Source organism: Takifugu rubripes, chromosome 13, assembly GCF_901000725.2.
Source record: "Takifugu rubripes chromosome 13, fTakRub1.2, whole genome shotgun sequence".
Lineage (NCBI taxonomy): Eukaryota > Metazoa > Chordata > Actinopteri > Tetraodontiformes > Tetraodontidae > Takifugu > Takifugu rubripes.
The window spans coordinates 6197805-6225026 of record NC_042297.1 but is presented as its reverse complement, the minus strand read 5'-3'; the positions used below and the strand labels follow the sequence as shown (position 1 = coordinate 6225026).

The 27222-nt window shown below is 48.0% G+C and overlaps 1 protein-coding gene across 6 annotated transcripts; it reads left to right on the top strand.

The window, feature by feature from the left end:
• xkr5b (XK related 5b) lies at positions 1–26664 on the top strand. 6 transcript variants are annotated; one of them, XM_029845998.1, is made up of 13 exons: positions 1–281; positions 796–885; positions 1053–1158; positions 1288–1454; positions 14500–14633; positions 14724–14802; positions 14909–15078; positions 20048–20159; positions 20295–20462; positions 20535–20725; positions 20848–20928; positions 21148–21331; positions 24088–24277. In XM_029845998.1, the coding sequence occupies exons 1-13, from the start codon at positions 173–175 to the stop codon at positions 24138–24140; spliced, it is 1644 nt and encodes a 547-aa protein (XP_029701858.1). In that variant the 5' UTR covers positions 1–172; the 3' UTR covers positions 24141–24277. The 6 variants fall into 6 exon arrangements, with proteins under 6 accessions (XP_029701858.1, XP_029701857.1, XP_029701855.1 ...); XM_029845997.1 differs by having other exon boundaries at positions 2–281; positions 23895–26597; XM_029845995.1 differs by having other exon boundaries at positions 2–281; positions 23772–26596.
• The last annotated feature ends 558 nt before the right edge of the window (positions 26665–27222 follow it).

Below are 27222 nucleotides of genomic sequence, written 5' to 3'. Positions count from 1 at the left end.
GCATGTAGTGATACTACCGCTTTAACAGGACGGTCCGACAATGACGTTGGGAAGCGGGCTTACGGAGCAGAGGCGTCTGCTGCAGCCGGACCTCTCTCCCACCCAGAACCAGAACAGCTTACTAAGGACCGCCACGCTCCGCTTACCCTAACATTTAGCTCTTCAGACCGCCATGAGAGACTACTCAGCGACACCGAGCAATGGAGGCACTTGCATACCATGCTGCCAAGTCTCTGTCTTCGCCTTTACCGCATTTCTCATCCTTGCAGAGAGGACGGCATGTGAGTCCTGACATGCGCATACATGACACGGACACTTTGGTGGTATATGATGTTCATGCGCAGGCCTGTTCTTGACTTTAGAGGTATGCGTTCAATAACAGATGAACATGGATCTTGGAAAATATATTTTCTGAATGAGACAGATGGATTTCAGATTGCATGCATTAGTCTGCCATAAGCCATTATGCTTATATCTCAGCCTTTAATAATTATACAGCATCTGCAGGCAGCAGTGCACCTTTTCCCTATTGGCTGTTATGAAATCATCGATGCAGTAAAAACTGCAGAGTCATACACACTTTTCCAACTTTTCCTACACATCTTGTTGAAAGCACCTCAAATTACATGTTTGGAGTAATAAAGGACGACTAATGAAGTGCCGCAGACCAATGTGGTGAACATGGGAAACTGTTTAATGACCACATTAGATTTTTCCAACAAGCACAGTGTCATTTATTTTATTAATTAGTGTTCAATGAAAATAACTTTTAATATTTCCATTTTTTTCCTCCAGTGATCTACTGCTTTGTTTATTACTTGTGGGTGGGTCACAACTACTGCTATGCCTATTTAGCCGGCTTCACCGCTTTGTTCCTGCTGCCAGGTGAGAAATCAACTCTTCAGTCCACGCTTACATGAAAACATTGTTTCTCATTGTCATGTCAGAGTCACATGTAAAGAGCATTACTGCACAGAAAAAGGGAAGGCAAAAGCAGAGAAATAATTTCTGATGTACAATAAATACTTAAATTTTCATCATATGTTTCCTAGGGTGGGGTCCTCAATGGCTAAGTTATCTGTGGTACCTGTCAGATGGACACATCTGCAGGAAGTCTCTCACATGGACGCACATCCTGCATCTGGGCATTTTCAAAAGGTTGGCTACTCTTATCAGTGTTTAAAAGACACTTATTAATTTGCAGGGGATAATTCTATAATGATGACTATAGAAATCTAAAGAAATCTCTCAATCTCTCTATCCATCTATCTTCTCTGGCCTGCATAGGCTGTGGGAGTGCATGTGTCAGCCGGATGAGGATGTTTATGGATATATCATGCAGCAGGCTGACATATCGGCCTTACGTCTGTTCGAGGCCTTGGTTGTCACCCTCCCTGAGACACTGCTGCACACCTATGTGCTCATATGTACTGACATAGGACTCAAGTCTCCAGGTATGTGCACGAGGATGATAAACTCTGGAAACAATTATGTGTGTGATTTATCAACTCCCGTGTGTTGTTCTGCATGAATCATGAATTCATCAGCTTTGACTGAAGAAATCACCTAGTCTGGACAACAAAATAATGATGAACACATTCCTCTTTAAGTGTCAGTGGAGCGGTAATATATCTGCCTCATGTAAAAATGAACAAAGCAGTTTGTGAACAGATTTTTGAAACCACCACCATGTAAGTAATTTGGCCTGTTTGACAGAGCAATCATCCATAATTAGTCTATTCAAGGCCAGCCTGATACCAGTAACAAGAAGCCTCCTTCATATGATGGACATCAGGTTGTAAGGTAGGTACATTTGGAATAGACTTATGTTTCTACATTGGAATGAGAGGAGAAGAGGCCAGTGCATGTACCAGAAAAACAGAAAATACAGCTAATGTCCTGTAGACCGGCAGAAACCACTGTGAATAAGGATGAAAGCATGTTAGCCATACATCTGCAGATAATCCCATCAACAGAGAAGGTTTTTCCCTGATACAAATATTTTGAATACAGTGGCATCACCATGAGAGGGTACAGGAACAACTGTGTATGTATTAGCTGTCCTTGAGTACAAATGAGTTGTTCGGTTTCTGTTAAAACTCGATCCGAATGCAGACAGGAGGCAGCCAACTAGGTCTCAAAAAATGTAATGAACCCAAAAAAGCCTTGAATGCTGGAACACTCCCGGAATGGGGAAAAGATCCCATACATAGCATCTCTCTTCACAAAGGTAAAGAAACATGGTGACCTTAAGAGAGGAGCAAAAATCAATAGGACCTACACAGTTCGGCGTATTCCGAACCAGGACCACCTCCTATGACACAGGGGGAGGGCGTAGGGACCAGATCAGACTCTGCAACTGTCTACGCTCGAGAGACATGGAATGTAGGATGTAGGATCTTGAGTGATAGGGCAACCTGAGATTGACAGCAGAGGGGTTAATGATGCCGTCATTCTCAAAGGGTCCGACAAAGTGAGGAGTGGGTTTACGGGGCTCCACCTGTAGAGGAAGGTCCTTTGCTGAGAGCCAGACCTTCTGGCCAAGTTCAGAGATAGGGGCTGGAACACATTGGCGATTGACTTGTCTCTGTGTCTGAAGGGAGGAACACAGAATGACGGAAAGGACCTGTCTCTAAACACTTCTTCAGCAAAGCAGGTTGGCATGCACAAAGGGCACTGGCACTCCGTCCTCCTGAAACTCAAACAGCGATGGTTGATACCTCCGGAAGGCCATGAAGGGTGACAGTCCCATGGCAGCAGAAACCAACAAATTATGGGCATACTCCACTCAAGGCAGAAACAAACTCTGGGACGCTGGATTTCAGCTCATTTCTCTCATACCTCTGATTAGCCCTCTCTGCTTGACCATTTGACTGGGAATGATGATCAGATGAGAGACTCAGAGGCTCACAACGCAGCACAGAAAGCTCTCCAGAGCTTGGATATGAATTGAGGACCTCGGTCAGATACAATTTGCTTCGGAAATCCATGGACGGAAAATATATTGGACCAGAAGATCCCCAGTATCTGCAGCGAAGGGGAGTTTTGTGAGAGGAATTGTTGGGTTCACTCAGACGACCTTAAGGATGAGTTAGCCGCGAGGGAGGAGTCTGGGAACTTGGAAGCGCTCATCGGCCTGGTGACTCGCTTGGACAATCGACTTCGGGAGAGACTTCGGCAGAGGACAAGCAAACGTGCGGTGAGAAGTTCAGGGAGTGTCTCCAGGCTGAGGGGAGCCCCCGTGGACTTGTCAGCCCCTGTCCCCGTTCCAGCTCCTGAGGTTCCTCCCAGTGAACCGATGCTGTTGGGCCGAACTCATCTAACCCGTTCTGAACATCAGCGCCAGCACTCTGCAAGGTTGTGCCTTTATTGTGGCCACGCGGGCCATTTCCTCGCCGACTGCCCGGTGCGGCCAAAAGATTAAGCTCGTCAACACCGGTAGGAGCGTTGGCTAGCGGTTCCTCATCCTGCTCACCTTTGGCCCGCCTAACCCTGTCGGGCACGCTCCTTTGGGGTCAGGAGACTGTGTCTGCGGCTTTCCTGGTGGACTCGGGCGCGGATGACAACTTTATCAGCCAGGACCTGGCCCGGCAGGCCCGCCTTCCCGTCGAGACGCTGCCCAAACCGAAGACCATTCTGGGTCTCGACGGGGAGGTCCTGGCCAGGATAATGCACTGGACCCAGACGATCACCCTTGTTGTTTCTGGGAATCATCGTGAGCAGATCCATTTTTTCCTCACCCGGTCCTTCTCTTCCTGACGTCGAAATCTGCAGAAGTGTACTCAGACAGGCGCACGAACCAAGTTCACCACAAATTGAGACCAGAAGCCAACGTTGCTTTTCAACCTTGTACAAATGGTGTAAACCCGGTAGCTCTGTTCACAGTGTGTCTAATTGTCATGAGGGCCAACGGAAGCGCCTCCACCCAATTTAGTCCCGTTTCCTTCATGATTTTAGCCAATTTGGTCTTTATGTTAGAGTTCATTCGTTCCAGCTTCCCTTGTGATTGAGGGTGGTAAACCGTGCCAAATTTGTGCTTAATTCCCATTGCAATCTCTACTTCTCTCAGGTGTTTGTTCTTAAAATGAGATCCGTTGTCGGACCAGATTATTCTAGGGAACCCGTGTGTTGGTATAAAATGGTTCACCAATGCTTTCTTTACTGCTGCTGCATCCTCCTTACCAGTAGGATACGCTTCGGGCCATCCAGAGCAGTTGTCTACTATGACCAATAAATAGCGCTTGCCCATTGCCCGGTCTCCCATATCAGTAAAATCCATAATTATCTCTGCCTCCTGGGGCCCTCACTGGGAACGCCCCCTTCTCAGTCCTAAAAGTGGATTTTGGATTAAATTGGTTACAAATGTCACACTTCATTCTAATTTGTTCAATCATTTTGTGCAGATCGGGGTGCCACATATTTACACAAAGTCTTTTCATGGCATCCACCCCCACATGCGCTGGACCATGGGCCTCTTCACACATTTGGGCCAGGAATCTGCTCGGAACCACCAGCTGCCCCTTGGGGCCTTTCCACAGAGAACATTGTCCTTTCTCCTCTGTCCCTATCTCCTCCACTGTGGCCCCGTGCTCCTCCCATTGTTGTTGTTCTGTCCATTCTGCTTGCGCTTGTGCGTGCCCCCACTCTTCGAGTGTTCGGGGTCTTAAGTCCTCCCCCTGTTACTGTTCGCCATCCGTTTCTCTTCCATGAACCCAAATCTCTATGTACAACAAAATAACCAAAAGCAGAATCAGTATAAATATTTACAGGTTTTCCTGGCACTGCTGCCAGTGCCTTTTGCAACGCCACCAACTCCGCTCTCTGGGCTGATGCTGGCTCCACCTTCCCTGAGACCACCTTGATAAATCTCTCACCTTCTCTTATCACATCTGCAAACCCTGCTTGTAATCCCTCATCCGTTTTGTGACAGCTTCCATCTATGTACAAATCTATGGCACCTTCGATCGGAGTTACTTTGGTGTCCGGCCGTGCTTTCGCCACTTGGTGTGTTTCTTGGATGCAGTCATGTTGTTCTTCACCGTCTGACATGCACTTTGCCATATTTATCTTAGATTTTTGAAACGTTATGTGTGGTTGTGTTAGGGTGTCTACTGCTGTCTTTTCTCTTCCAGGAATGATGTTGAATGCTGAGGATGCCACAAAAGCTGACACCGCATGGCTGGTGTTAATAATCAATGAGTGTTTTTGCGTACCTTGTACATGGTGGTGCTTTCTGCTCAATTGGGTCAAGAATGATGCTGTAATAACCTAGTACCATCCTTTCCCCCTGTTGTAGCTGATAAAGGCAGGCTGCTGCCATAGTTTGTTTATCAGCTACATCCAAGAAAAATGGTGCGGCATAGTTTGGTTTATTTAGCGCCGCTGCATTGGCCAATAGTTGTCTAATGTCATCAAAAGCAACCTGAGCCTCCGGTGTCCACTCTAAGTGTGACTGGAGATTCCCCACACCCTGTTACTTCATCAAAGCCCGTAGTGGAGCGCTGCGGCCCGCATAGTCAGGAAGAAAATGTCTGGAGAAGTTGATGAGGCCCAGGAAGGCCATCATATCCTGGACCGTATGGGGCTTTTTGTGATGGAGAATGGTTTGTCTCTGTAGGGAAGTCAGCTCTCTGCCTCGCCCTGATATCAAGTTTCCCAGGAAAGTGACCCTTCTCCTTACTAACTGGAGTTTTTATTTTTTGATCAAGAACCCTGCCTGGCTCAGGTAGTGGAGAAGATTGAGTGTGGCTGATGTGCATGCCTCTCTAGAGGTGGATGCTATTAACCGATCATCCACGTACTGAATCAGTACAGTGTCTGGTGGAAGTTTTGGAGATTGCTTCAAAATGTCCCTGAGGATGGTGTTAAAGATCCCAGGAGTTAAAGAAAACCCCTGGGGCATGTATATTGTGCCCCCTGTATGTGAATGCAAAAATGGGTTGCAATTTAGGGTGCAAAGGGAGGCAGAAAAATGCGTTAGTCTGATCGATGACCGTGAACCTCTGGTGTAAGTGGTCCCAATGTGGTGGCTGGATTGGGGACTGGTTGGGGTGCTTCTTTGACTAGGGCGTTGATGGCCCTAAGGTCGTGTGCCATCCTATAGGATTGCCCATCTGCCTTTAGAATGGGTAGGATTGGAGTGTTCCAAGGTGAGGAGGTCGGGTAAATGACACCTGCGGCTAATAAGCCATTCACAGTGTCCTCAATGCCAGGCCGTGCTTCTGTTTTTATAGGATATTGTGGGATAAACACTGGGTCTGTCATGTCAATTTGAAAGGTGACTGGGGCTGTCTGAACGAGACCCACATCTGCCTGATGATTGACCCACATGTGGGGAGGCAGCTCCGTAAGGGCAACCTCTGCCTCTCGGTCATTAGAATCTTCCGCCCCATGATGTCGTTGGAGTTGTCGGCGCTGGAGGACCACAGGTATCTCACAGCTAATTTTGATAAATCTAAATTTAGGATGGCTCGTGGAGGTCCACAAATCTCTGAGTTCCAGTGATACCCAATCTTTGATTGTATTGGCTTCAGCAACCATAGGTCCCAAGGCCTTAGCCTGTCCTCCCATCACTACGGCTAGTGTGATGTGTGGTGCTGAATCAGGGCCCATCTTGTAATGTTGGAGTTGTTCTGGTGTAAGATGCACTGGTGCGGCCACACCCTGCGGTCCCAGGACAATGCCAGATGCAGACACCACCCAATGCTGCCCATCCAGATTAGAATTGAACCATTCTTGATATGTCAGGTTGTTATCTTTATCATAAAAAAGCGTCACATGTGGGGGGTCTGGAGGTGGCGAACAGGCCCAAAACTCCCTGATGAGAGGGCCCCACGTGCGAAACGCAGCCATGAGCGGGTTGTCGTCAGGTCCCGTAAGAAGTCCCCAATAAATGTCAGCAGTGAGGAGGTCCCCGGGGTTTTCTGTGCCCAGCCACAGAAGAGTCTGAGTGTGCGCAGCCTTGTCTGAGCAGTGGAAGGATTCGCCATTGCGGAAGGTGATGATGGTCCCCCCGCCTTGAGCAATGTCAATATTGCAGCCCAAAAGTGTGAAAATGTCTCGCCCCAGAAGGTTAACAGGACAATCAGGACCATAAAGAAACGTGTGGCTGAAAGATTGTGCTCCTATTCGAACATCCAATGGGGCAGTTCATTGCATGTACAGGCGTTGGCCTTCCACTCCCTTTACCTGCTCCGATGACAATGGTGGATCAGTTCCATGTTGCAGTGCAGACCATGTCGCACCCGTGTCCACTAGAAACAGTTTTTCAACACCATCCACCATCAGAGGAAGGAGGGGCTCGGCCAGGTTCCATCCAGTGCCAGCTGGGCCCCTCTACGGGTACATTCCTCGTCCTGGAGGCGGGCCCCATCTGGGTTCGCCCCCGCTTTGAGTCTCTTGGACCCCTCTTCCGGGACCTCTCCTAGCCCTGCAGTTTCTCGCCCAGTGTCCGAATCTACCGCAGTTGCCACACCTGTGACCCGGCGTGGGCCCCTCTGCACACCCCATCGTCCACCACGGTTTTGTCCCCATTGATTGATTGAGGGTGGGGCGTGCTGTGTCATCCCCTGAAAGGCCGCCATTGGCGAGGCCTGAGCACCTCCTGAGTTCTTTTTGCTTGTTTTTTAGCCTGTTCTAGCTGAATGTGTACCAAGGTGTTAGCTGCTGCTTGTTGTGATTGTGCTTGTTGTTGTATTTTCTCCCAGTGTTTCTGTAGCAGGGTGACCAGACACTGTGACCACTGGGGCCATGGTGCTCTAGCCATTAAAGGATTATCTAAAAGTTTTTCTTTTACTGGTGTTGGAACATTATTCAATAGTTTATCTTTAAGCATCACCATCGCAGGAGTATTATCAACTGGGGGCTCCCCCGTCATCTGTAACCATTTCTGGCGAGCCTCGTGTAGCCAAGTCTCTGGACTCCCAGAACCATTATCCTTCCAGCGATGGGAAAAATCTCCGATAGCCGCGGAAGTGTAATCTCAGTGCATCACAGAAAGCGTCGATGTGGTCTGCAAATGGTGTAGTGTCTGGAGCTCTGTTTTCCCCCCGTACTGCGGTGCCTGCCGACTGCTCCACCCCGGCCAGCTTTTCTAATCCCAGCTACAACCATGCGGACATCCCCCAGTGCTAAGGCCACACTCATTGTCAGTGCCTTGAAGGCTGCTATCCACGGTGCTGCTCCATTGGGAAGCGAGGGCAGCTCCAGCCTCAGGGCTGTTAAATCCTGCAGTTTCCATGGTTTATACTGCGGGGCTCCCCCGCCTTGACTGGCCACCAGGGGGTACTGTCCTCCCACAGCTTCCTCCATTCGTGACCTGGTTACAGATCCACCTCCCTGGGTGGGAGGGGCTGGAGTTTCTGATTGACTCGTGGCCCCGCCCTGTGGGGGTTTCCCCACATGTGTTGGGGCCGCCTGCTGTGGGGGCGGCTCCCAGTTAAGCGTCAGCCCGTCACATGCCTTCACTCCGCCTCCAGTGCCTTCTTCCTCATCCTCACTCTCTACCTCATCCTTACGTCTACGCCTGCCTTTCTTCCGTGTCTTAGCTCCACCCTCGTCCCGGGCCTTCACCAACATGTTCTCAATTCTCACTATCCTCTATCATGCTCCGCTGCGCAGCCAACCATCCATCGACCTGTCCGCCCTCCTGCGTTGGGCGCAGTACGAACGGGTTAAGTGAAGACAAAGTCGTCGGCTGTTCTAACTCTCCCACTATCAGCTTAGACATTGCCTTTTCTACCTCTTGCGCTCTGCTGCCTCCAACTGCACCTGCCTCCAACTGCAACTCTCCTCCTGTCACAACTATATTTCCTCCTGTCAACACCGGGTACATTGCTTGACTCTCATTCTCTCTCTTAAGTTACGCTTTTCCCACACACTCGTACTCATCAACTCCGCGTCACATTTATCCTTCTCCTGTTTTATTTCCAGCGACAATCCCCAACAGTGTTTGTAAACTTTTTTGCCATCTTCTATCCCTAAGAATCTGTCTCCGTCCTTGTCCCGAAACATTTTTTATCTTTTTATTGCTTCCTCCCTTTCACCATCAGTTGTTTTGGCCAGATGTCGTTTAAACAGTTTTTCCAGCCAACTGTCGCGGGGCCCCTCACCCCCAGTGTTCTGTGCCTCAGCCATAATTCAGACCGCTCCTCCAGAACCAAGAGAACCGTCTACAAATTCAGACCAATCTGTCCAAAAACCAGGACAAAAGTCCTCCAAACCCGGACCAAGCTGTCCAGAACCAAATTCGGACCAATCTGTCCAAAAAACAGGACCAAAGTCCTCCAAATCTGGACCAAGCTGTCCAGAACCAAATTCGGACCAATCTGTCCAAAAACCGGGACCAATCTGTGGTTACTTCTCAGTCAAAACGGCCAAACGCCTCTCTTTACTCCTTTTTTCCAAAATTTAACGATCAACACGGTTCATTTGACATCATTCAGCAATTTCGATTTAACAGGCAGTGTTTACCTCTTTAGTCAGGCCTTTTCCGGATGATGCCAAAGACCAGTCGATCTGGGCCTTCGACGTGCGTGCCCGTCCTACTCTCCTCTGGAGCAGATCACGTCGGGGTCACCAAATTGACGTCGAAATCTTCAGAAGTGTGTCAGACAGGCGCACGAACCAAGTTCACCACAAAACACGCTCACATAAAGTTTCCCAGTTTACCCCAGTTGATCCTTCTCACATTATCCATGAAACTACCCTACTTTCATTAAAATAGCTATAGCATAAAATGCAATTCACGATATTTTACAACATTCCCCAGGAGTCCTTGGGGCTCCGTGGCTAGCCCGACACAACCCTCAGATCGATTGGTCAACCAGGAGACTGGTGAGCTGGAGTGTGGCCTGCCATAGCAACTGTCTTCGTTCAGCTGTCACCCCCTCTTCAGGGGCCTCGGTTCCTGCCCAGGAGATCCCAGACCTGTCCCGGGTCCCGAAGGAGTACCATGACCTGGGCGAGGTTTTCAACAAGCAGCGTGCTCTCTCCCTTCCGCCTCATCGCCCATATGACTGTGCCATCGATCTCCTCCCCGGGGCCACCTTACTGTCAAGCCGATTGTACAACCTCTCCAGGGCAGAAAAGGAGGCGATGGAGAACTACATAGGGAAGTCCCTAGCATCCGGTCTGATTCGGCCCTCCTCCTCTCTAGTTGGGGCCGGATTCTTCTTTCTGCAGAAGAAGGATAGTTCGCTGTGCCCCTGCATTGAATACCGGGCATTAAACGAGATTACGGTTAGGAATAAGTATCCACTGCCCCTCCTCGACGCAGCCTTCGCCCCTCTCCACCGGGCCCAGGTTTTTTCTAAGTTGGATCTTCGCAGCGCATACCATCTGGTGCGGATCCGAGAGGGGGATGAGTGGAAGACGGCTTTAAACACCCCGTTGGGACATTTTGAATATCTAGCGACGCCCTTTGGGCTTACCAGCACCCCCGCCGTATTTCAGTACCTAATCAATGACATCCTCCGGGACATGCTAAATAAGTTCCTCTTTGTTTACCTGGATGACATATTGATCTTTTCCGACTCGGAGGAGGAGCATGTCCAGCTCGTCCTGACCAGCCTGACGCCCTGTCCCGCCAGTTCGCCTCCGATCCAGTGAAGGCAGATCCGGACCCAATATTACCCCTCTCCTGCATCCTGGGAGCCGCATCCTGGCAGGTGGAGGAGAGAGTCCGTGAGGCCCTGCAATCAGCCCCAGACCCAGGTGGGGGTCCCCCGAACCGGCTGTTCGTCCCGGAGGCAGTACGTTCTGACGTCTTGCAATGGGCCCACGCCTCAAGATTGACCTGGCACCCAGGGGGTCAACTGTTCGCTACAGTTCCTCCGGCAGTGGTTCAGGTGGCCCCCCATGACCCGAGACACCAGAGACTACATTGCTGCCTGCCCCGTGTGTGCTAGGGAGAAAGCATCCCATCAGCCGCCGGCAGGTCTCCTCCAGCCCCTGGGAATGTGTCCGTGGTCGCAGATCACTTTGTCACTGGCCTTCCCCCCTCCGAGGGTCATCAGTGGTCCTCACCATGGTCGATCGTTTTTCCAAGTCTGCCCACTTCATTCCCCTACCCAAACTCCCGGCAGCCACAGAGACCGGGGAGCTCCTGGTTCAGCACGTTTTCTGATTCCACGGGATTCCGAGGGCAATTGTGTCCGACCGTGGCCCCCAGTTTTGCTCGCAGGTATGGAGGGCTTTCTGCTCTGCGCTGGGAGCTTCGGTCAGCCTTACGTCAGGGTACCATCCACAGGCCAACGGGCAGGCAGAGAGAACCAACCAGATCCTGGAGGACGCCCTGAGGTGTGTGGCGGCTCAGAACCCGTCCACCTGGAGCACCTACCTGCCGTGGGTGGAGTACGCCCACAATTCCTTGGTCTCAGCGTCCACTGGTGTGTCCCCCTTCATGGCTGCCCCGGGGTACCAACTTCCGTTATTTGAGGTCCAGGAGGACGAAGTAGCAGTACCTTTGGTGCAGGCCAACATGCGCCGTTGCAGGAGGGTGTGGAGGCAGGTCCGTGCAGCACTCCTGCGGGCCTCTCATCGCTCGCAACAACAGGCCAATCGACACCGGACGCCAGCCCCTTCCTATCAGCCAGGTCAGAAGGTCTGGCTGTCCACCAAGGACCTCCCGCTACAGGTCAAGTCCCGGAAGCTGGCTCCTCGCTTTGTGGGGCCCTTTGAAGGTGGAGCGGATGGTGAACCCTGCAGCCATCCGTCTGAAGCTTCCCCCGACGTTTAAGATACACCCCACATTCCATGTCTCCAAGGTGAAGCCAATCGCGGAGTCAGATCTGGTTCCCCCTCCGAACCTCCACCCCCTCCCCGCATTGTGGATGGGGGGCCTGCCTATACGGTCCGTAGTATCTTGGACGTTCACCTACAAGGTCGTGGTTTCCAGTTCCTGGTCGATTGGGAGGGGTACGGTCCGGAGGAGTGATCATGGGTTCCCCGCCGGTTCATCCTGGACAACAGCCTCCTCCACGACTTCTACCGCGCCCACCCAGACAAGCCTGGTAGGGCTTGAGGGAGGGGGGGATGTTGGATTCCCAGCTTCTGGGAGCTTTCCTGCAGGGGGCATGGTGGAGCCATTCTCCAGCCGCAGCTGGCGCCGCAGGCAGGTGCACCTGCTGTCTATCGGCAATCTAGCCTCCTATTAAAAGACAGAACTCCCGTTTGCCAGCGTTGGAGTGTTTTGTCTTCTTTGCGAAACCCTGACTTCTTGTGGCTTGACTATTGTGGTGAGTTTTCTTTGTGAACTAAGTTTTGGACTATGTCGAGATCTCTACACCTTTCGTGGACCGTACTGTTCTTGATCACCTTCAATAAAGGTGCTTTTTGGACACCATCATCCACTGCGTGTTGCCTGCTTTCGGGTCCTGATACAACCGACCATAACAAGAATGAAGTGGATGGCCTTGGAAAATCAATCAACCATGGTGAGGAGGGTTGTATTCCCATCTAACAGGGGAAGACTAGTGACAAAGTCCATCTGGCTTGACGTCACAGGAACTGGGCCAGTAAGTGAGGAAAAATTTGACCAAGAAAGAGTACCAGGAGTTTAACCTCCTAGTATTCTGGAGGTCGGGCAGGTTCTTATGGTCGGTCCACACTACGAACGGAAGGACGGAACCCTCTACCAGTGTCTCCATTCCCGCAAGGCTAGGACCTCCGTGAGCAGCTCTCTATTTCCGACATAAAAACTTACCTCATCCAGTGTCAGCCATTGACTGAAGAAGGTTGAAAGGATGGATCTTCTGAAGGGCTGGGTCAAGCTGGGAGAGAACAGCACTGACTCCAATGTCCAAAGCATCCACCTTGACCAAAAAAGCCAGTTGGGGTCTGAAAAATCTTTAGTGTAAAAGTTAGTTTGATGATAGGATCAACAACTTTGCTATAATCTTGAATGAACTGTTGATAGAAATTTACAAAAACCAAGAACCATTGTAGCTGTTTACGAGAAGAGGGAGTGGACCAATCTGCCACTGCAACTCACTTTGGCAGGATCTGGCAAGAGTCATCCCTGTCCAACAGTGAGTGACCGAACTGGTGAGAAAGGCGCATTTCTCTGCTTTACCAAAAGTTTCTTCTCCAAGAGATGCTGGAGAAGTAGGTGGTTCCTCTTTTTTCTCAGAGAAAAGGAAGATGTCATCAAGGTAAAGAAAGAGGACCTTGTATAGAAGATCACGAAGGACATCATTGGCCACTGCCTGAGACGTTAGTAAGACCGAAAGGCATTACAAGATACTTGAAGTTGCCCAAAGGAGTATTAAAAGCCATCTTTTATTCATCACCTTGATCGATCAATCAATCAATCAATCAATCAATCAATCAATCAATCAATCTTTATTTGTATAGCGTCTGTTACAATCAGAATTGTTTCTAGGCGCTTTACAGAATCCCGGGGCCTGACCCCCAACAAGCAACATCGGCAAGGAAAAACTCCCCTTTAACAGGAAGAAACCTTGAGCAGGTCAGTAGGTCAGCATACATCTTACGAAGGCGGCGATACCTGTAGATGAATACAGAAGAGGGGGGGGGGGGCAGAAAAACTACACAAGAAATAACATCACTAGTCTACTTGGTGAGGAGGAGAGGAGAGGAGAGGAGAGGAGAGGAGAGGAGAGGAGAGGAGAGGAGAGGAGACAATGACCCAAAGGGGTACCAGAGGCCTGTCAGGTGATCATGTCTAGGACAGTAACTGGAACTACAGAATTACTGATAATAAGCTTTTTCAAAGAGGTAGGTTTTAAGTCTAATCTTAAAAGTAGAGATGGAGTCAGCCTCCCGTACCTGGACAGCTAGCTGGTTCCACAGCAGGGGGGTCTGGTAGCTAAATACTCAGCCCCCCATTCTACCCCTAGAGACTCTGGGGACCACAAGTAGACCAGCATTCTGAGAGCGGAGCGGTCTATTGGGATGATAAGGTGTCACTAGCTCCTCCAGGTAGGATTGCTAGCTAGGCCTCTGAGGACCTTGTAGGTCAGAAGAAGAATTTTAAAAAATATTCTAAATTTAATGGGCAGCCAAAGAAGAGACGCCAGTGTACAAACCAGATGTTACTGTAATTGTTGCGAAGATTGAGCTTAGAAAACATCCAAACTCTAAGGTATGGACTAAAAGCAGTATCCAGGAGATGTAACAGGTACTTATTCTTGGCAGTGATGTTTTCAGGGATCAATAATCTATACACCGTCAGAGAGCCATACTTCTTCTGGACAAAGAAGAGCCCGCCCCTATGGGGGAAGATAAAGGACAGATCAGACAAGTTTACCATGCTAGATGCAAGTCCATGAGCGCCTGGCTAACCAGACAAATTGTTAAGACTAACACGATAATGAAACCCCTGAGGAGCACCAGAGCTTGAAGGAGAAGGTAAAAACAGATCTGGAAGGTGAAGTCCTATATGGCCCCAGTTTGATTTGGATCAAGAGGGGAGTTGTCAAAAAAGATGATTGGCAGCTGATGTATGAATTGTGTTCATACTTTTCTTGTCCCTTACAGCCTCGGTGTGTTTTGCTGTGTGTCTACTGTCTCTTGCCTGGGCCTTGGTCCTTTATGCCCGAGCCTGTTCCCTCATCAGACCAGGACACCTACAGATGACCCCAGCTGCTATCCTTTGTCGACTCCTGTGGAGGGTGGGCTTAAAATCAGTTGTATATTCATATGATGGTGTTGGACACCTGAGCATCATTCTTCTGTCACTCTCCTCATGTCTGTGTTGGCAGGTCAGCATGTTGGGATCAAGGTTTACTGTTCTCATGCTCTTCACACGTGTCTTCAGACAATGGGTCTTGGGCGTCATCGGTAGGTCATGCTTCATCCCACCCTCATTTTCAATTGACTAAATAAAGTGATTTTGTTTGAGATTTTCATCGAACGTATTAAATGTTGTCTTGCTTGTTTCTATAAGGTGTACACTGGCTTGGAGCTACTTTCTGGATGGTGTCGCAGCAGACCGACATCATCCGCTCCACTAGTCGATGGAGACTTTTCAACCTCATTCTTGGGGCCATTCACATCTTCTTTTTCCTCAATGTGAAGTATGGTCAGTCAAGATGTCGCATGGTGGGCTTCTACCTGGTATGTATATGTTTCTGCTCAGTTCATAACAGCGAGTCCAAATTTCATGGGCAAAAAGTGCCAGTGATTTATAAGTTAGTGTTAATTACGTGGGTCTGTTTACATGTTTGTCTTGTGCAGGAACTCCACCCATCTACTTCCTGTTTTTGTTCTATTTTCCCTCCATTTTGTGAATACACCTGTTTTCTATTTGTAGTGATAGTTGGTGGATATTTAAACCAGTCTGCCTTTCAGCCTTTGCCAGATCGTGACTGTCAGGAACCACATAAGAACCCAAATGCGACACACGAGTCTGGCTGAACACCGCTTTATTGTCGGACACAGACAACAGAGAGGACTCACCGGGGAGCGAGCAGAACAGAATAGTCGGGGACAAGCAAGGTCGAGATCGGGCAGAAGGCAGACAGAGTTTACAGGGGAGCAGACTAAACAGAATGGTCAGGAACAGGCAAGATCGGAACCGGGCAGGCAGGCAAACAGGAATACGCTGGAAGGTCATCAGGAACGAATAACGATCTGGCACCGAGTGAGTGTGAGGCTGGAGAATATATACTGGTAGGTGAACTGATTGATGAGTGAGGGCAGGTGAGTGATCAGTGAGTGAGGGCAGGTGAATGATCAGTGAGTGAGAGCAGGTGTATGATCAGAGGGTGTGGTGTGAGCAGGGGAGTGGAAAAGAACTGAGTCCATGGGCTGGAGCAGGGTGTGACACGTGACTGTAAGTTCCATATGCCTTACCTTTGTGAGTATGCAGTCTGTTCTTTTTTGTCAAAGGATTTTTTGTGTTCTGTTGGTGTTAATTAGAGAGAGATCTGTCCACATTATCGAATGGTTGTCCCGCCTTGTTTTCCTGCTGGTTAGTGGATGATGCTGAAGACCTGATTAAATCGTTAAACATTTGAGTCTTACTGCTTGTGGATCCTTCTTCCCCGAAACCTTAACAGTATGATCTGGCCAACCATGGACCCAGTGGATCAAACGCAGATCAAATCCATCCTTATACAGCATGGGATCATGCTTGGTAGGCAACAGACACTAAGTAGAGGAAATTGTTAAGGCAGCCGGTGCTATGTCTACCAGCTTTGCGGCCCTCGTGACCGTACAGCAACTCCAATTTCTTAATACCTAACCATCTATCTTTCAGGGACATGTTCAACCACAGTCCAGTCCGGCTACTTCAGAACCCCGACTACCACCCCCACCCCCCACACACACACCCCCATTCCTAAGGGAACCTGGTACTTGTCGCTCTTCCTGTGATCTAATTTTTCAACTGCAACCATCTTTCCTACAGACCAGGCAAAAGTGGCTTATGTCATAACTCAGCAACTTTCTGCAATTCCTTTGTGACATTTTCAGATGAAATGATGAACGTTTTTGATTAGTCCAAACAGGGGCACCTCGGGAGATGTTGCACATTCGGCAAGGTAAAGGTTCAGTTTCAGATTACGCCATGGAGTTTGGGACGCGCTGACTCAAGTGGATGGAATTCTGAGGCTCAATTCAATGTGGTTTTCAATGGCCTTGCTGAGCTATTAAAGGATGAAATAATAACCCATGAATTGCCCACGTCCTTAGATGTTCTGATTGATCTGGCTATCCGTGTAGATTCCCGACTCCAGCAGCGTAGCAGATGGAGGATTTCAAGGGGCAGCATTAGAGCACCCAGCGAAGAGGTAATGCCTCATCTGGCTAATACTGCCCTGCCACTGAATCCAGAACCCAAGCAGACAAACTATTATCACATCTTGGCTGCAGAGAAACAATGAAGGCACAGCACTGACTTATGTCTTTATTGTGGTGAGCCCAGTCACTACGTGTCCTGCCCAGAAAAAGGCAACGTTCACCAGTCATCCTCATCTCCTATCCCAGCAACTTCAGAGTGGTAGGGTCAGTGACAACAGCGTCTTTAATGGTAGGAAGCTGACAAATGTTATCCATGTATCTGCCCCTGTATCCCTATTGACTTCTGGCAATCATCTTGAATTTATCCAGCTCCATATCATTGATTCCAATAATGCTCCGGTTGAATTAGGTCTTCCCTGGCTCAAGAAAGACAACCTGCACATAGATTGTGTCAGTAACAAGATTCTGGGTTGGAACCCCTACTGCCTGTCCCGTTGTCTTCACCAAGCCCATGTTCCAGTCCCTCTAGTTAAAGATTCCACAGATGAAATGACCTGTCTGCTGTCCCACTTGAATACTTGGACCTTAGGGCTGTATTTAGCCAATTCCAACCTGTGGTCTTGCCCGTACGACTATGGTATTGACCTTTTGCCGGGCAGAATGCCACCTAGGGGTCGGCTCTACTTCCTTTCTCAGCCTGAGACGGTAGCTATGGAGATGTACATTCATGAGTCTTTGGCTGAGGGTATTATCCATCCTTCTTCTTCACCCATGGGAGCCGGTTTCTTTTTGGTTGAGAAGAAGAATGGCTCTGTTCGTCCATGTATCGATTACCGGCGTCTCAATGAGATCACTTCTAAGAAACGATACCCCCTGCCAATCATGTTCTAAGTATTTGAGCTACGCCATGGGTCTTCCATCTATTCCAAGCTGGACCTCCACAATGACTACCACCTTGTCCGTGTAAGGAAAAGAGATGAATGGAACAGCATTTAATACCGCTACAAGTCACTATCTTGTTATGTCTTTTGGCCTAACTAATGCCCCTAAGGTGTTCCAGGCATTGGTCAATGATGTCCTAAGAGATATGATACACAGCCTTTTTTGTTTATCTTGATGATATCTTGATTTTTTTCTCATTCCCTGTCTGACCATACTTGTCATGTACACCAGGTCCTCCAACGCCTCCTGGAGAATCAGCTTTATGCCATGGCAGAGAAGTGTGAGTTTAATCGCAGTTCAGTTTCCTTTTTAGAACATTTAGGAGGCAGTTGAACTGGTTAATTGTCTGGGGTTGAAGAACGGCAAACCTGATGCCCTCTCCTGTCTCTACCCTGTCCTTGGGAATTTGGAGTATTCTGAACCCAGGAACATTCTGCCAGACCACTGTTTTCTCAGGGAAATTCAGTGGAGTATTGAGATCTCGTTGTGCTCCGCCCAACCTTATAATGCAACCCCCAGTCAGTGTCCAGTTAACCATCTGCTTGTCCCTAAGTCTCATCGTTCCCAGGTCCTCCAGGTCCTTCATTCTTCTCAGCTTTCTTGCCATCCTGGAAGGAGATGCACCCTACCCTTCACTGGTAGAAGGTTTTGGTAGCCAAAAATGGGAAAGGATGTCTGTGCCTTTGTTTCCACCTGCTCTGTGTGTGCTCAAAGTAAGACCTCCACACAGCCTCCATCTGGTCTATTTCAACCCCTGTCTTTACCTAAGAGGCCCTGGTCCCATATTGCCATGGATTCTGTTACCGGCCACCTGTCGTATGGTGGTAACACCACCATTCTCACAGTCATTGATTGTTCCTCCAAATCTGTGCACCTGATTCCTTTGGTTAAACTCCCTTTAGCTAAAGAGACTGCTGAGTTGACGATCACTCGTCTTTAAATATCACAGACTTCCTTTTCATGTTGTTTCTGACAGGCCCACAGTTCACTTCTCACTTTTGGAAAGCCTTCTGTAAACCGATTGGTGCTTCTGCCAGTCTATTGAGGCTTTCACCCTCAAAGCAATCATCAGAGGGAGAGGGCTAACCAGCAACTGGAAACCACCTTGCAGTACATGGCATCGAAGAAATCATCCTCCTGGAGCCGCCAATACCGTGGGTGGAATACTCCATTAACTCTCTCGCATCCGCTTCCTCAGGTCTCTCCCCTTTCGAATGCTCCCTTGGCTATCAGCCCCCCTGCCCCCTTCCCTGTCCAGATGGTGGACGTCGGTGTGTCTTTGGCCCAAGCCTTTGTCCGTTGGTGTCACCAGACTTGGAGGATTGTAGTACTAACGGCCTCAGCCAGGATTAAGACTCTTCTCTGTTGTGAGGGACAGCTGGTCTGGCTTTCCACCCGGGACATTCCACTCATGGTCGACTCTTACCCATTAAGATTATTGGTCCTGCTGCAATTTGACTTAAGCTTCCCTCCACCCTCCATTGTGTCCACCCCACTTTCTTTATCTCCTGGATTAAACCATTTATTAGTAATCACCTCTGCGCTGCCCCTAAGCCCCCCTGCCCCGTGAATCATTGACGGTTCAGAGATTTTCACATTTCATCAGCTTCTAGTTGTCCGCCGTCAGGGCTGTGGTCTTCAGTATTTGCTGGACTGAAGGGTTATGGCCCTCAGGAGAGGTGCTGGGTCCCCTCTCAGGACATTTTGGACCTGATTACTTTTTGAGGACCCATCCAGTTCCTCCGTTTAAGAGGGAGGTACTGTGGGCTTCTACCTGATATGTACACGTTTCTGCTGAGTTCATAACAGCGAGGCCAAATTTCATGGGCAGAAAGTGTTACTGATTTGTAAGTTGGTGTTAAGCATGTGGGTCTGTTTAAATTTTTGCCTTGTGCAGAGACTCCATCCATCTACTTCTTGTTTTTGTTCTATATTCCCTCCATTTTGTGAATATTTAAACCAGTCTGCCTTTCAGCCTTTGCCAGATTGTGACTGTAAGTTCCATACTTCTTGCCGGAGCCTTTGTAAGTGTGCAGTCAGATATTTTGTGTTCTGCTGGTGTTAATATGAGAAGAGAAGATCTGTCCACATTATCGAATGTTTGCCCCACCTTGTTTTCCTGCTGGTTAGTGGATGACATTTGTTTTACTGCATTGCCTGCTTGTGGATCCTTCTTCCCTGAAACCTTAACAGAAAGTAAAAAATACACTTCCATTTGGACATGAACCCCCATACCAGTACTCCTTCTCATTATCTGTCAAAAGACATGATGTGAAAAATGATGTGTTGAAAATGGAATGATTCTGTAAATGGACCAACCAACGGTTTAACTAAATGATTTCATGTGTGAGAAACAGACAAGTTCATCCCCTGCACTTCATTTCTGTTTGTTTGTCTTTAGGTCATGTTCATTGAAAATGCTTTTCTTCTTCTGGCCTCCTCTTGGATGTTTACCATGGTGTCCTGGGATACTGTGGGGATTCCAGCTGCAGTCCTCTGTAGTTTCCTGATAGGTGAGATGTGCAATCCTACACTTCAAATAAGAACAATTTTTGGTGGAGGAAAAGGGTTTAATGTCATAAACTTCTGCTTTCTGATTTTGTACATTTGGGGTAAAATGATGACCTTCTCTTACTCTTTCTAACCAGGAGTGATATCATTGGCACTTTACTATCGATTCCTCCACCCAAGGTCTTTTGAGATATTCCAGAGCATTCGCCACAAAGGGATTGGAGGAGCCTGCATGGAACGTGGATCTACACTGTCTTTAGAGGAGAAAGTAACACCCACTTTCCATCGACATGCAACACTCTCTGGTCTGCTCTCAGCCTTTCTGTTCTTTCCATCTGTCTCTTTTTCAGTTAATGTTTGACCAGTAATTTTATCAGGTGGGGGGACTCTCATGGATCTCCCTATCCAATGGGAGGGTTGGAAACATCATCACTGGCTGCTGATCCGCTTGGCCCTAAAAACAGGAGCTGTAACAAGGATCTGGTCATTGTATGGGGAGGGTGGACTGGCAGGACTAATGGGTTTGTCTGAAGAAATTCACTCCCCTGATGACTTCCATGTTCCCCAGGTTCGTGAGCCCTTTGACAATCTGATCATGAATCTTGATCTTCTGTGGATTATCTAAATCCAACAATCATCTCAGATCAATTTAATTTATTCAAATATCTATAAGATTTTTTCATTTATCAGAATCCACCTGCTCGACCACAAGTTCCAAAGAACTCACAACCAGTTCCTCAAACAGCACCAAGAGTGAGCCAAGCTCCAGAGGCAGGATCCTTTTCTCTATGTCTCAACCATCCATCTAAAATTATCAGAGTTATGGACAGACAGCAAATGATATTTGTAAATCATGTAAATGATGCAAAGATTCTGGATTAATGACATGGTAGTTGGAAAAAAAAAAGATTCAGTCTGGCAGTTTGATCAAAGCTAGTGAGATTGCTTCTTCATCTGTCTGTAGTCTGACCCTCTAATCTTTCTCTCCAGGTTAGAGATGTTGTCCAACCCATTAAACCAGCTCAATCAACTGTGATAGCCAGACCAGTAAGAAAAGCTCCACCCACGACCATCCTGGATATAAGAAGGATTCCAGAGATCATCCCAGTCCAGGAGGCCATTCCTGAAGAAAGTGTAGAGGAAGTGTCCAGCGCTCCACCCTCAGAGGAAAAAGGTTTGTCCCATAGTGGGATACAGTACATACATACATACATACACACACACACACACACACACACGCGTCAGGCAGCAAGCACGAGAACCCAAGAGCGACACCAGAGTTCGGTTGAACACAACTTTATTAACAGGAACCAAAAGCAGACAGTATATACCGGGGAACAGGCAAAACAGAGTCATCAGGAACAGGCAGGGTTGGAACCAGGAAAACAGTCAGGCAGGAAAATGCTGGAGATTCATGTGGAACACAGAGGACAATCTGGCAGGGAGGCAGCGTAGCGCAGGGAACTATAAGGGCTCATGATTACAAATTTGCGGTGCGGTGGGAGGGTGGTTGCCCGGGCCTTGCGGAATACCTTGGTTAGGTCGTGATACTAATCTGGAACCCCTGCCAGACCCGGCAGCATGACGGCCGGGGCCGCGGTCGCCCGCGGGGCCGGCGCTGGTCCCAGGCAGGACCGGTAACAGCCCACTCCCCACTCCAGGATCCCCCCTCTCTCCCAGTTGAGGTGCGGGTTGTGGCGGCGGAGCCATGGGTAGCCCAGGACCAAGGGAAGGTGCATCCCCTCCAAGATGTGGAAGCGGATCTCCTCCCGGTGGTTCCCAGGCAGCAACATTGTTACCGGGCCCGTCCGGTAGCGGATGTTCCCCAGGTGATGCCCGTCCATCGCCTGGGCTGGGACGGAAGACGCCAGTGGCTCGCATCCGAGGCCTAGCTGCCGGACCATCTCTCCGCTGATTAGACAGGCGTCCGCACCAGAGTCAACGAAGGCAGCTAGGTCATGGGGGCCCCCAGGAAGCAGGAAGCGAACCTGGAGCGAGAGGCGGGGTTGTTGAGGGGAAGAAGCAATGGGATTCACCAGTATCCCCCCAGTTACAGGTGAGGCAGGGCTTTTTACGGGACAGGTCACCACGAAGTGGCCCTGTCTGCCGCAGTAGAGGCACAGGTTGGACTGACGGCGCCGCCTGCGCTCCTCCCCTGTGAGCGAGGTGCGGTCCAGCTGCATGGGTTCCTCTTGGGTTCCAGAAGGTGCTGCTGGCCGAGGAGCAGCCTCCATCGGGAACTCGTCTTCCACCACGAGCTGCCTCCTCTGGAGTTTCTCCCGCTGACGAGCTTGAGCCCTCAGATCCACCCGGATCGCCAGGTCAATGGCCCCATCCAGGGAGCTGGGAATGTCATAAGCTATCAGTCAATCAATCAATCAATCAATCTTTATTTATATAGCGTCTTATACAATCAAAATTGTTTCAAGGCGCTTTCCAGAATCCCAGGGCCTGACCCCAGACAAGCAACAGTGGCAAGGAAAAACTCCCCTTTAACAGGAAGAAACCTTGAGCAGGACCAGGCTCATGTAGGGGGACCCTCCTGCTGATGGCCGGCTGGGTAAAGAGAGAGGAGAAGGGGGAGGACAGGTAGAGGATAGGATAGGTAGGAGAGGAGAGGGGTAGAGGAGAGGAGAAGTAGAGTGGAGGGGAGGTAGAGGAGAGGAGAAGGAGGAGGAGGGGAAAGAGGAGAGAAAAGAAGAGGAGAGGGAGAGGAAAAGGAGAAGGAGGGGGAGAGGAGAGGAGAGGAGAGGAGAGGAGAGGAGAGGAGAGGAGAGGAGAGGAGAGGAGAGGAGAGGAGAGCCACGCCCGTCCGGTGAGGTGCGAGATGGTGTACGCCACCTTGGCAGCCTCCGTCGCGAATGTGCGAGGTTGCAGGGAAAACAGCAGGGAACAGTTCACCACGAAAGCGTTGCAGGTCTCGCGCCAACCTGAGGTTCGGGACCCTGATGCGGAAACACGGGAGTTGACGTAGGTACGGAAGAAGCGGGAGGCGCCGCCGGTTCCAGGCGCACAGACAGTCGGTTGAGCTGTTCGAAGAGCGCCGCGAAAGCCCGCTCGTTCACATCCGTGGTGCGTCTTGCCGCCACCACTTCCTCATGCTGCTGCAGGATCCCCTCAATTCGTTCTAAATGGTCAAGCGGGGACAGGTTGTGCGCTGGGTTCATTGCTGGCCAGATTGTACTGTCAGGCAGCAGACGAGAAACCAAGAGCGACACCAGAGTTCAGTTGAACATATTATTATATTATTAACAGGAACTGAAGGCAGACAGGATATAACGGGGAACAGGCAGGGTCGGAACCGGCAGGGTCGGAACCAGGAAAACAGGCAGGCAGGAAAACAATGGAGAGTCATGTGGAACACAGAGGACAATCTGGCAGGGAGGCAGCATAGCGCAGGGAACTAGAACAGATTTGCCACAGGTGCATGGAGTGAGCGAGGACATAGGGGCGGGTTCGCCCGCAGCTGTGCCACATACATACATACATACATACATACATACATACATACATACATACATACATACATACATACATACAGTGCATGTCAAATTACACTTAAGGAAATAAAATATATGTTTATGATTAGCATTCAATCTAAACTTTATTCAAAGGTGATGAAGACTTTCAGAGCGCTGCTTATGGCTCACCATCACCTTCATCTCCACAACAACCAGACAGCATTTGCCATATCGACAGCAATGCCGGAACCCTAACTGAAGCATCATCATCTGTAGGCTCTCTGGACATCAAGACTCCTGGCTGGTCACCCGAGAGACGTTCCCCTCTCCTGATCAGCTCCGCAGAAAAAAAAATAGGAATATCTGGAGAGTCCAGCACATCCCTGTACTTCAGCATGGATGCACAGTCCCCCTCCAGTGGGAGTTATCTTGGTTGGGGTTCTGAGCTGTCACCCATTTCCATCTACAGAAGCCCTTACCGGATCAGAGAAGCTCGATTTGTCCCATCCACTCCACAACTAGAGTCTCGAGCTGCAACTGAAAGTCCAGTCTTGGCCCCTGTTATTGTCACCCCTGCTACTCCTGGTATGACACCTTGTGGGACCCCTGGTGAGTCAACCCATGTCATTTCAACACCAGCTGCTTCAACATCTGGAGCTTCAACACCTGCCACGTCCACACCCAGTGCTTTGACTCCTGGTGCTTCAGCGTCCGCTACCATGCTAATTCCTCTCTCTCCAGTTATTTCCCACGCTCACAAACAGGTGGTCCAGTTTGTGAATCATCGAGAGAGAGCAGTGTAAAAACAGCCTCAATGGGGACAGGGCAATGGTGTTTTTTTTTTATTTAGCATTAAGGATATACCGAACATATTGATTTACCTGAAGTCAGAAGCTTTGGAGAAGGTAAATACTATAATATATTGTGAAGCTTCCCTCCTGATATTAGTGACTTACATTTGCAGGACAAATTAAATTATATATTGGGGTTCATTTTACTGAAATCAAAGTCTCATATATTTATCAAATGGACTCAATGATTGGCAGTTTGTCTAGATGTTATTGGAGTTTCCCACAGTCTAAATATGCTGTGCCCAGATAAATTAGTTGAATCTCTGACCTCAGTAAAATTGATTTAAGCATTATGTGAGATTAAAGTAGGACATTTTCAGCAGTGTAACATAATGTAATTAAATGCTAATGAACAAAAAATGTATGAAAAGAATATGTTTCTCTGAAGTTTAGGTTCGATGAACATCATGAATTGTAATGGATGGTTATGTTAGCTTTATGTGAGATTGGATTGCAATGACAGAATTTTTATTTTAATAAGTCGTTCAAGTTTGATATGCCTTTTAATTTTTCCTCTACTGGTAAAAAAGAAAATAATCTCACTCTGTCACTACTTTTATAATTATTAATTAGTGTCTATATATATGGCGGCCAGTTAAATCAATTTATTATGCTTCTGTATTCTGACAGAGGTCTCTGCTAACTAAATAAGACTTAGGGCATAAAAACAATCCCATCATGTCAAACAGAATATATTTTTACGTTGCTCCCGCTAGATTAAAACTCAATGCATGTCATATGGACATCAATAATTGTATCTGTACATTATGAGAAAAAAACACACTCGTGTTAACAGTAGTTGCCGCATATGCTGACTGTATGTGTATGCATAAGCAATAAAGCAGCTAATAAAATTCACATATTATATATTATTCATGCACAAAGCTTAAGATTGTCTTGACTAGAATAAATCAGTGCTTTACCTTGTAGAAATACAGCTTTAAAGTAAGTTTTCTAATGTTTATGTGTTGTACTTAATATGTATATTAATATGTTGTGTAACTGATCTTTGTGTTTTTATATTCTGTATTTTTATTTTTTTTGCTGTTATGTTTAGAAAAATTGATCACTGTGCAATCTTAAATGTTTCTGACTAACTGAATATCAGGTAATAAAATATGTAACATTACTATGTCACTAAACATATTCCACCTACATGCCACTTCATCTCCGCATGTTGAAAGAGCACCTGCTTCACTAAACATATTCCACCTATGTGCCACTTCATCGCCGCATGTTGAAAGAGCACCTGCTGGTGTCGGTAAATTGTGACTCAATTGTGCTATTGATGTGAGATATTGATGTGAGGTATTATAAATTAATTAATTAGTCAATAACAAGCTGATGTATTATTAAAAGTGTTAGATGTGTAATAAAGAAGCTAGGCTGGAATTCTCTCTAATCTTCCTTTACTGTTTAAAATTCCTTAACTTCAGCAGAGCAGGTGTACATTTCCATAACATCGAGGTATGATACTCTTCTTTGCATTCGTTAAACAGAAATCTTGGCTTAAGAGAATTCAACTGGACTTCTGTTAATTTTTTCAATGACATTTCACCTCTCCTTCAGTCTAAATTAACTGATGGGACTTATATACAGACTTATATACTGTGCTGATTCACTGAATGCTGTCATTGGTGGTAAAAATGCTTTATTAAAGTGGTGGATCATCATGGTGTGAACAAATGTGAAATGTTCTGGAGAAGGATCTCAGAGATGGCTTCTTTAACTTTTTAAAATGAAGAGTACATGAAGCCATCTAACAGAAGTCCAGAACCAATATGAGCCCAGGTGGAGTCTTTTAAACCAAGATTTCTCTTCAAGCTGGATGACTAAGAACATTCATCAACATACCCTTAAACAACCTTAACTAAAGGACCTTTCACATAAGCACCTACTTACAGGCACTATTAGGGTAACTTGGATGGTTGCATTCAGAGAGGGAAACATGTCTGAATCAAGGAGGTGGTGCACAGACAATATATATTTAGGTGAACATCCAGCCTCTGTTTTCTGGGCAAGAACATTTCTGGTCATCAGAACCTCCTCTTTTTTCTGGTCAATGCTGTAGTGTTTTTGCAAGTTCATTAAATTTTGATTGACTCAAGAAGTTCTCACATTTAGGACTGTATGTCTGAATGCTTTTTTGTAGCCCTGAATCTACACTGCAAAATCTTTGCTCAAGCTTGCCAACCATCCTATCCACAAAAGAGAAAAGTAACTCTCTTTTCAATGTGTGCCAGCACAAAATCCTCCATTTTCCTCTGCTTATGCCTTGTGTTGGCACCTGGTTCAGGGATACTGTGGTTGTGGCACAGGGCTTTTGTTCTCTCATACAGTTACAGGGCAAATGCATCTGTGCGTTTGCCCTTAAGTGTGTCACACTCTGCTTGTTTGCAGTTCAAAGCTTCTGCCAGGTCTAAAGTCTCTTTGTGAAGGAGCTTGTGGAGTCCTTCAGTTACAGCCAGATGGAACTAAAACATCAGTGGTGCATAGACTGCTGAGAACTTATAGACCTTTGCTCTGAGATCAACAGCTATAGGTATTCTAATGACAGAAAGGCACTCCAAAATGGCAGACTGTTGGGGTCCAGGGTTCTGGGTTGTGTTTGTTTTTTCCTGCAGGGGGCGTGGAGGAGCTGATAATTTGCTACGGCTGGCGCTGCAGGCGGACGCAACTGTCGGCAATCTACATCTGGCCACCTATTTAGGGACGGAGTGCGTGCCTACCAGCGTCGGAGAGTTTTGGTGTCT

Excerpts from the sequence above, each read along its gene's own strand:
- xkr5b (XM_029845995.1), top strand. The coding sequence starts at position 173 with ATGAGAGACTACTCAGCGACACCGAGCAATGGAGGCACTTGCATACCA. Across the intron at positions 14,634-14,723 it reads TTTGTCGACTCCTGTGGAGG|GTCAGCATGTTGGGATCAAG; the intron begins GTGGGCTTAAAA and ends CTGTGTTGGCAG. Across the intron at positions 20,160-20,294 it reads CCTCTGTAGTTTCCTGATAG|GAGTGATATCATTGGCACTT; the intron begins GTGAGATGTGCA and ends CTTTCTAACCAG.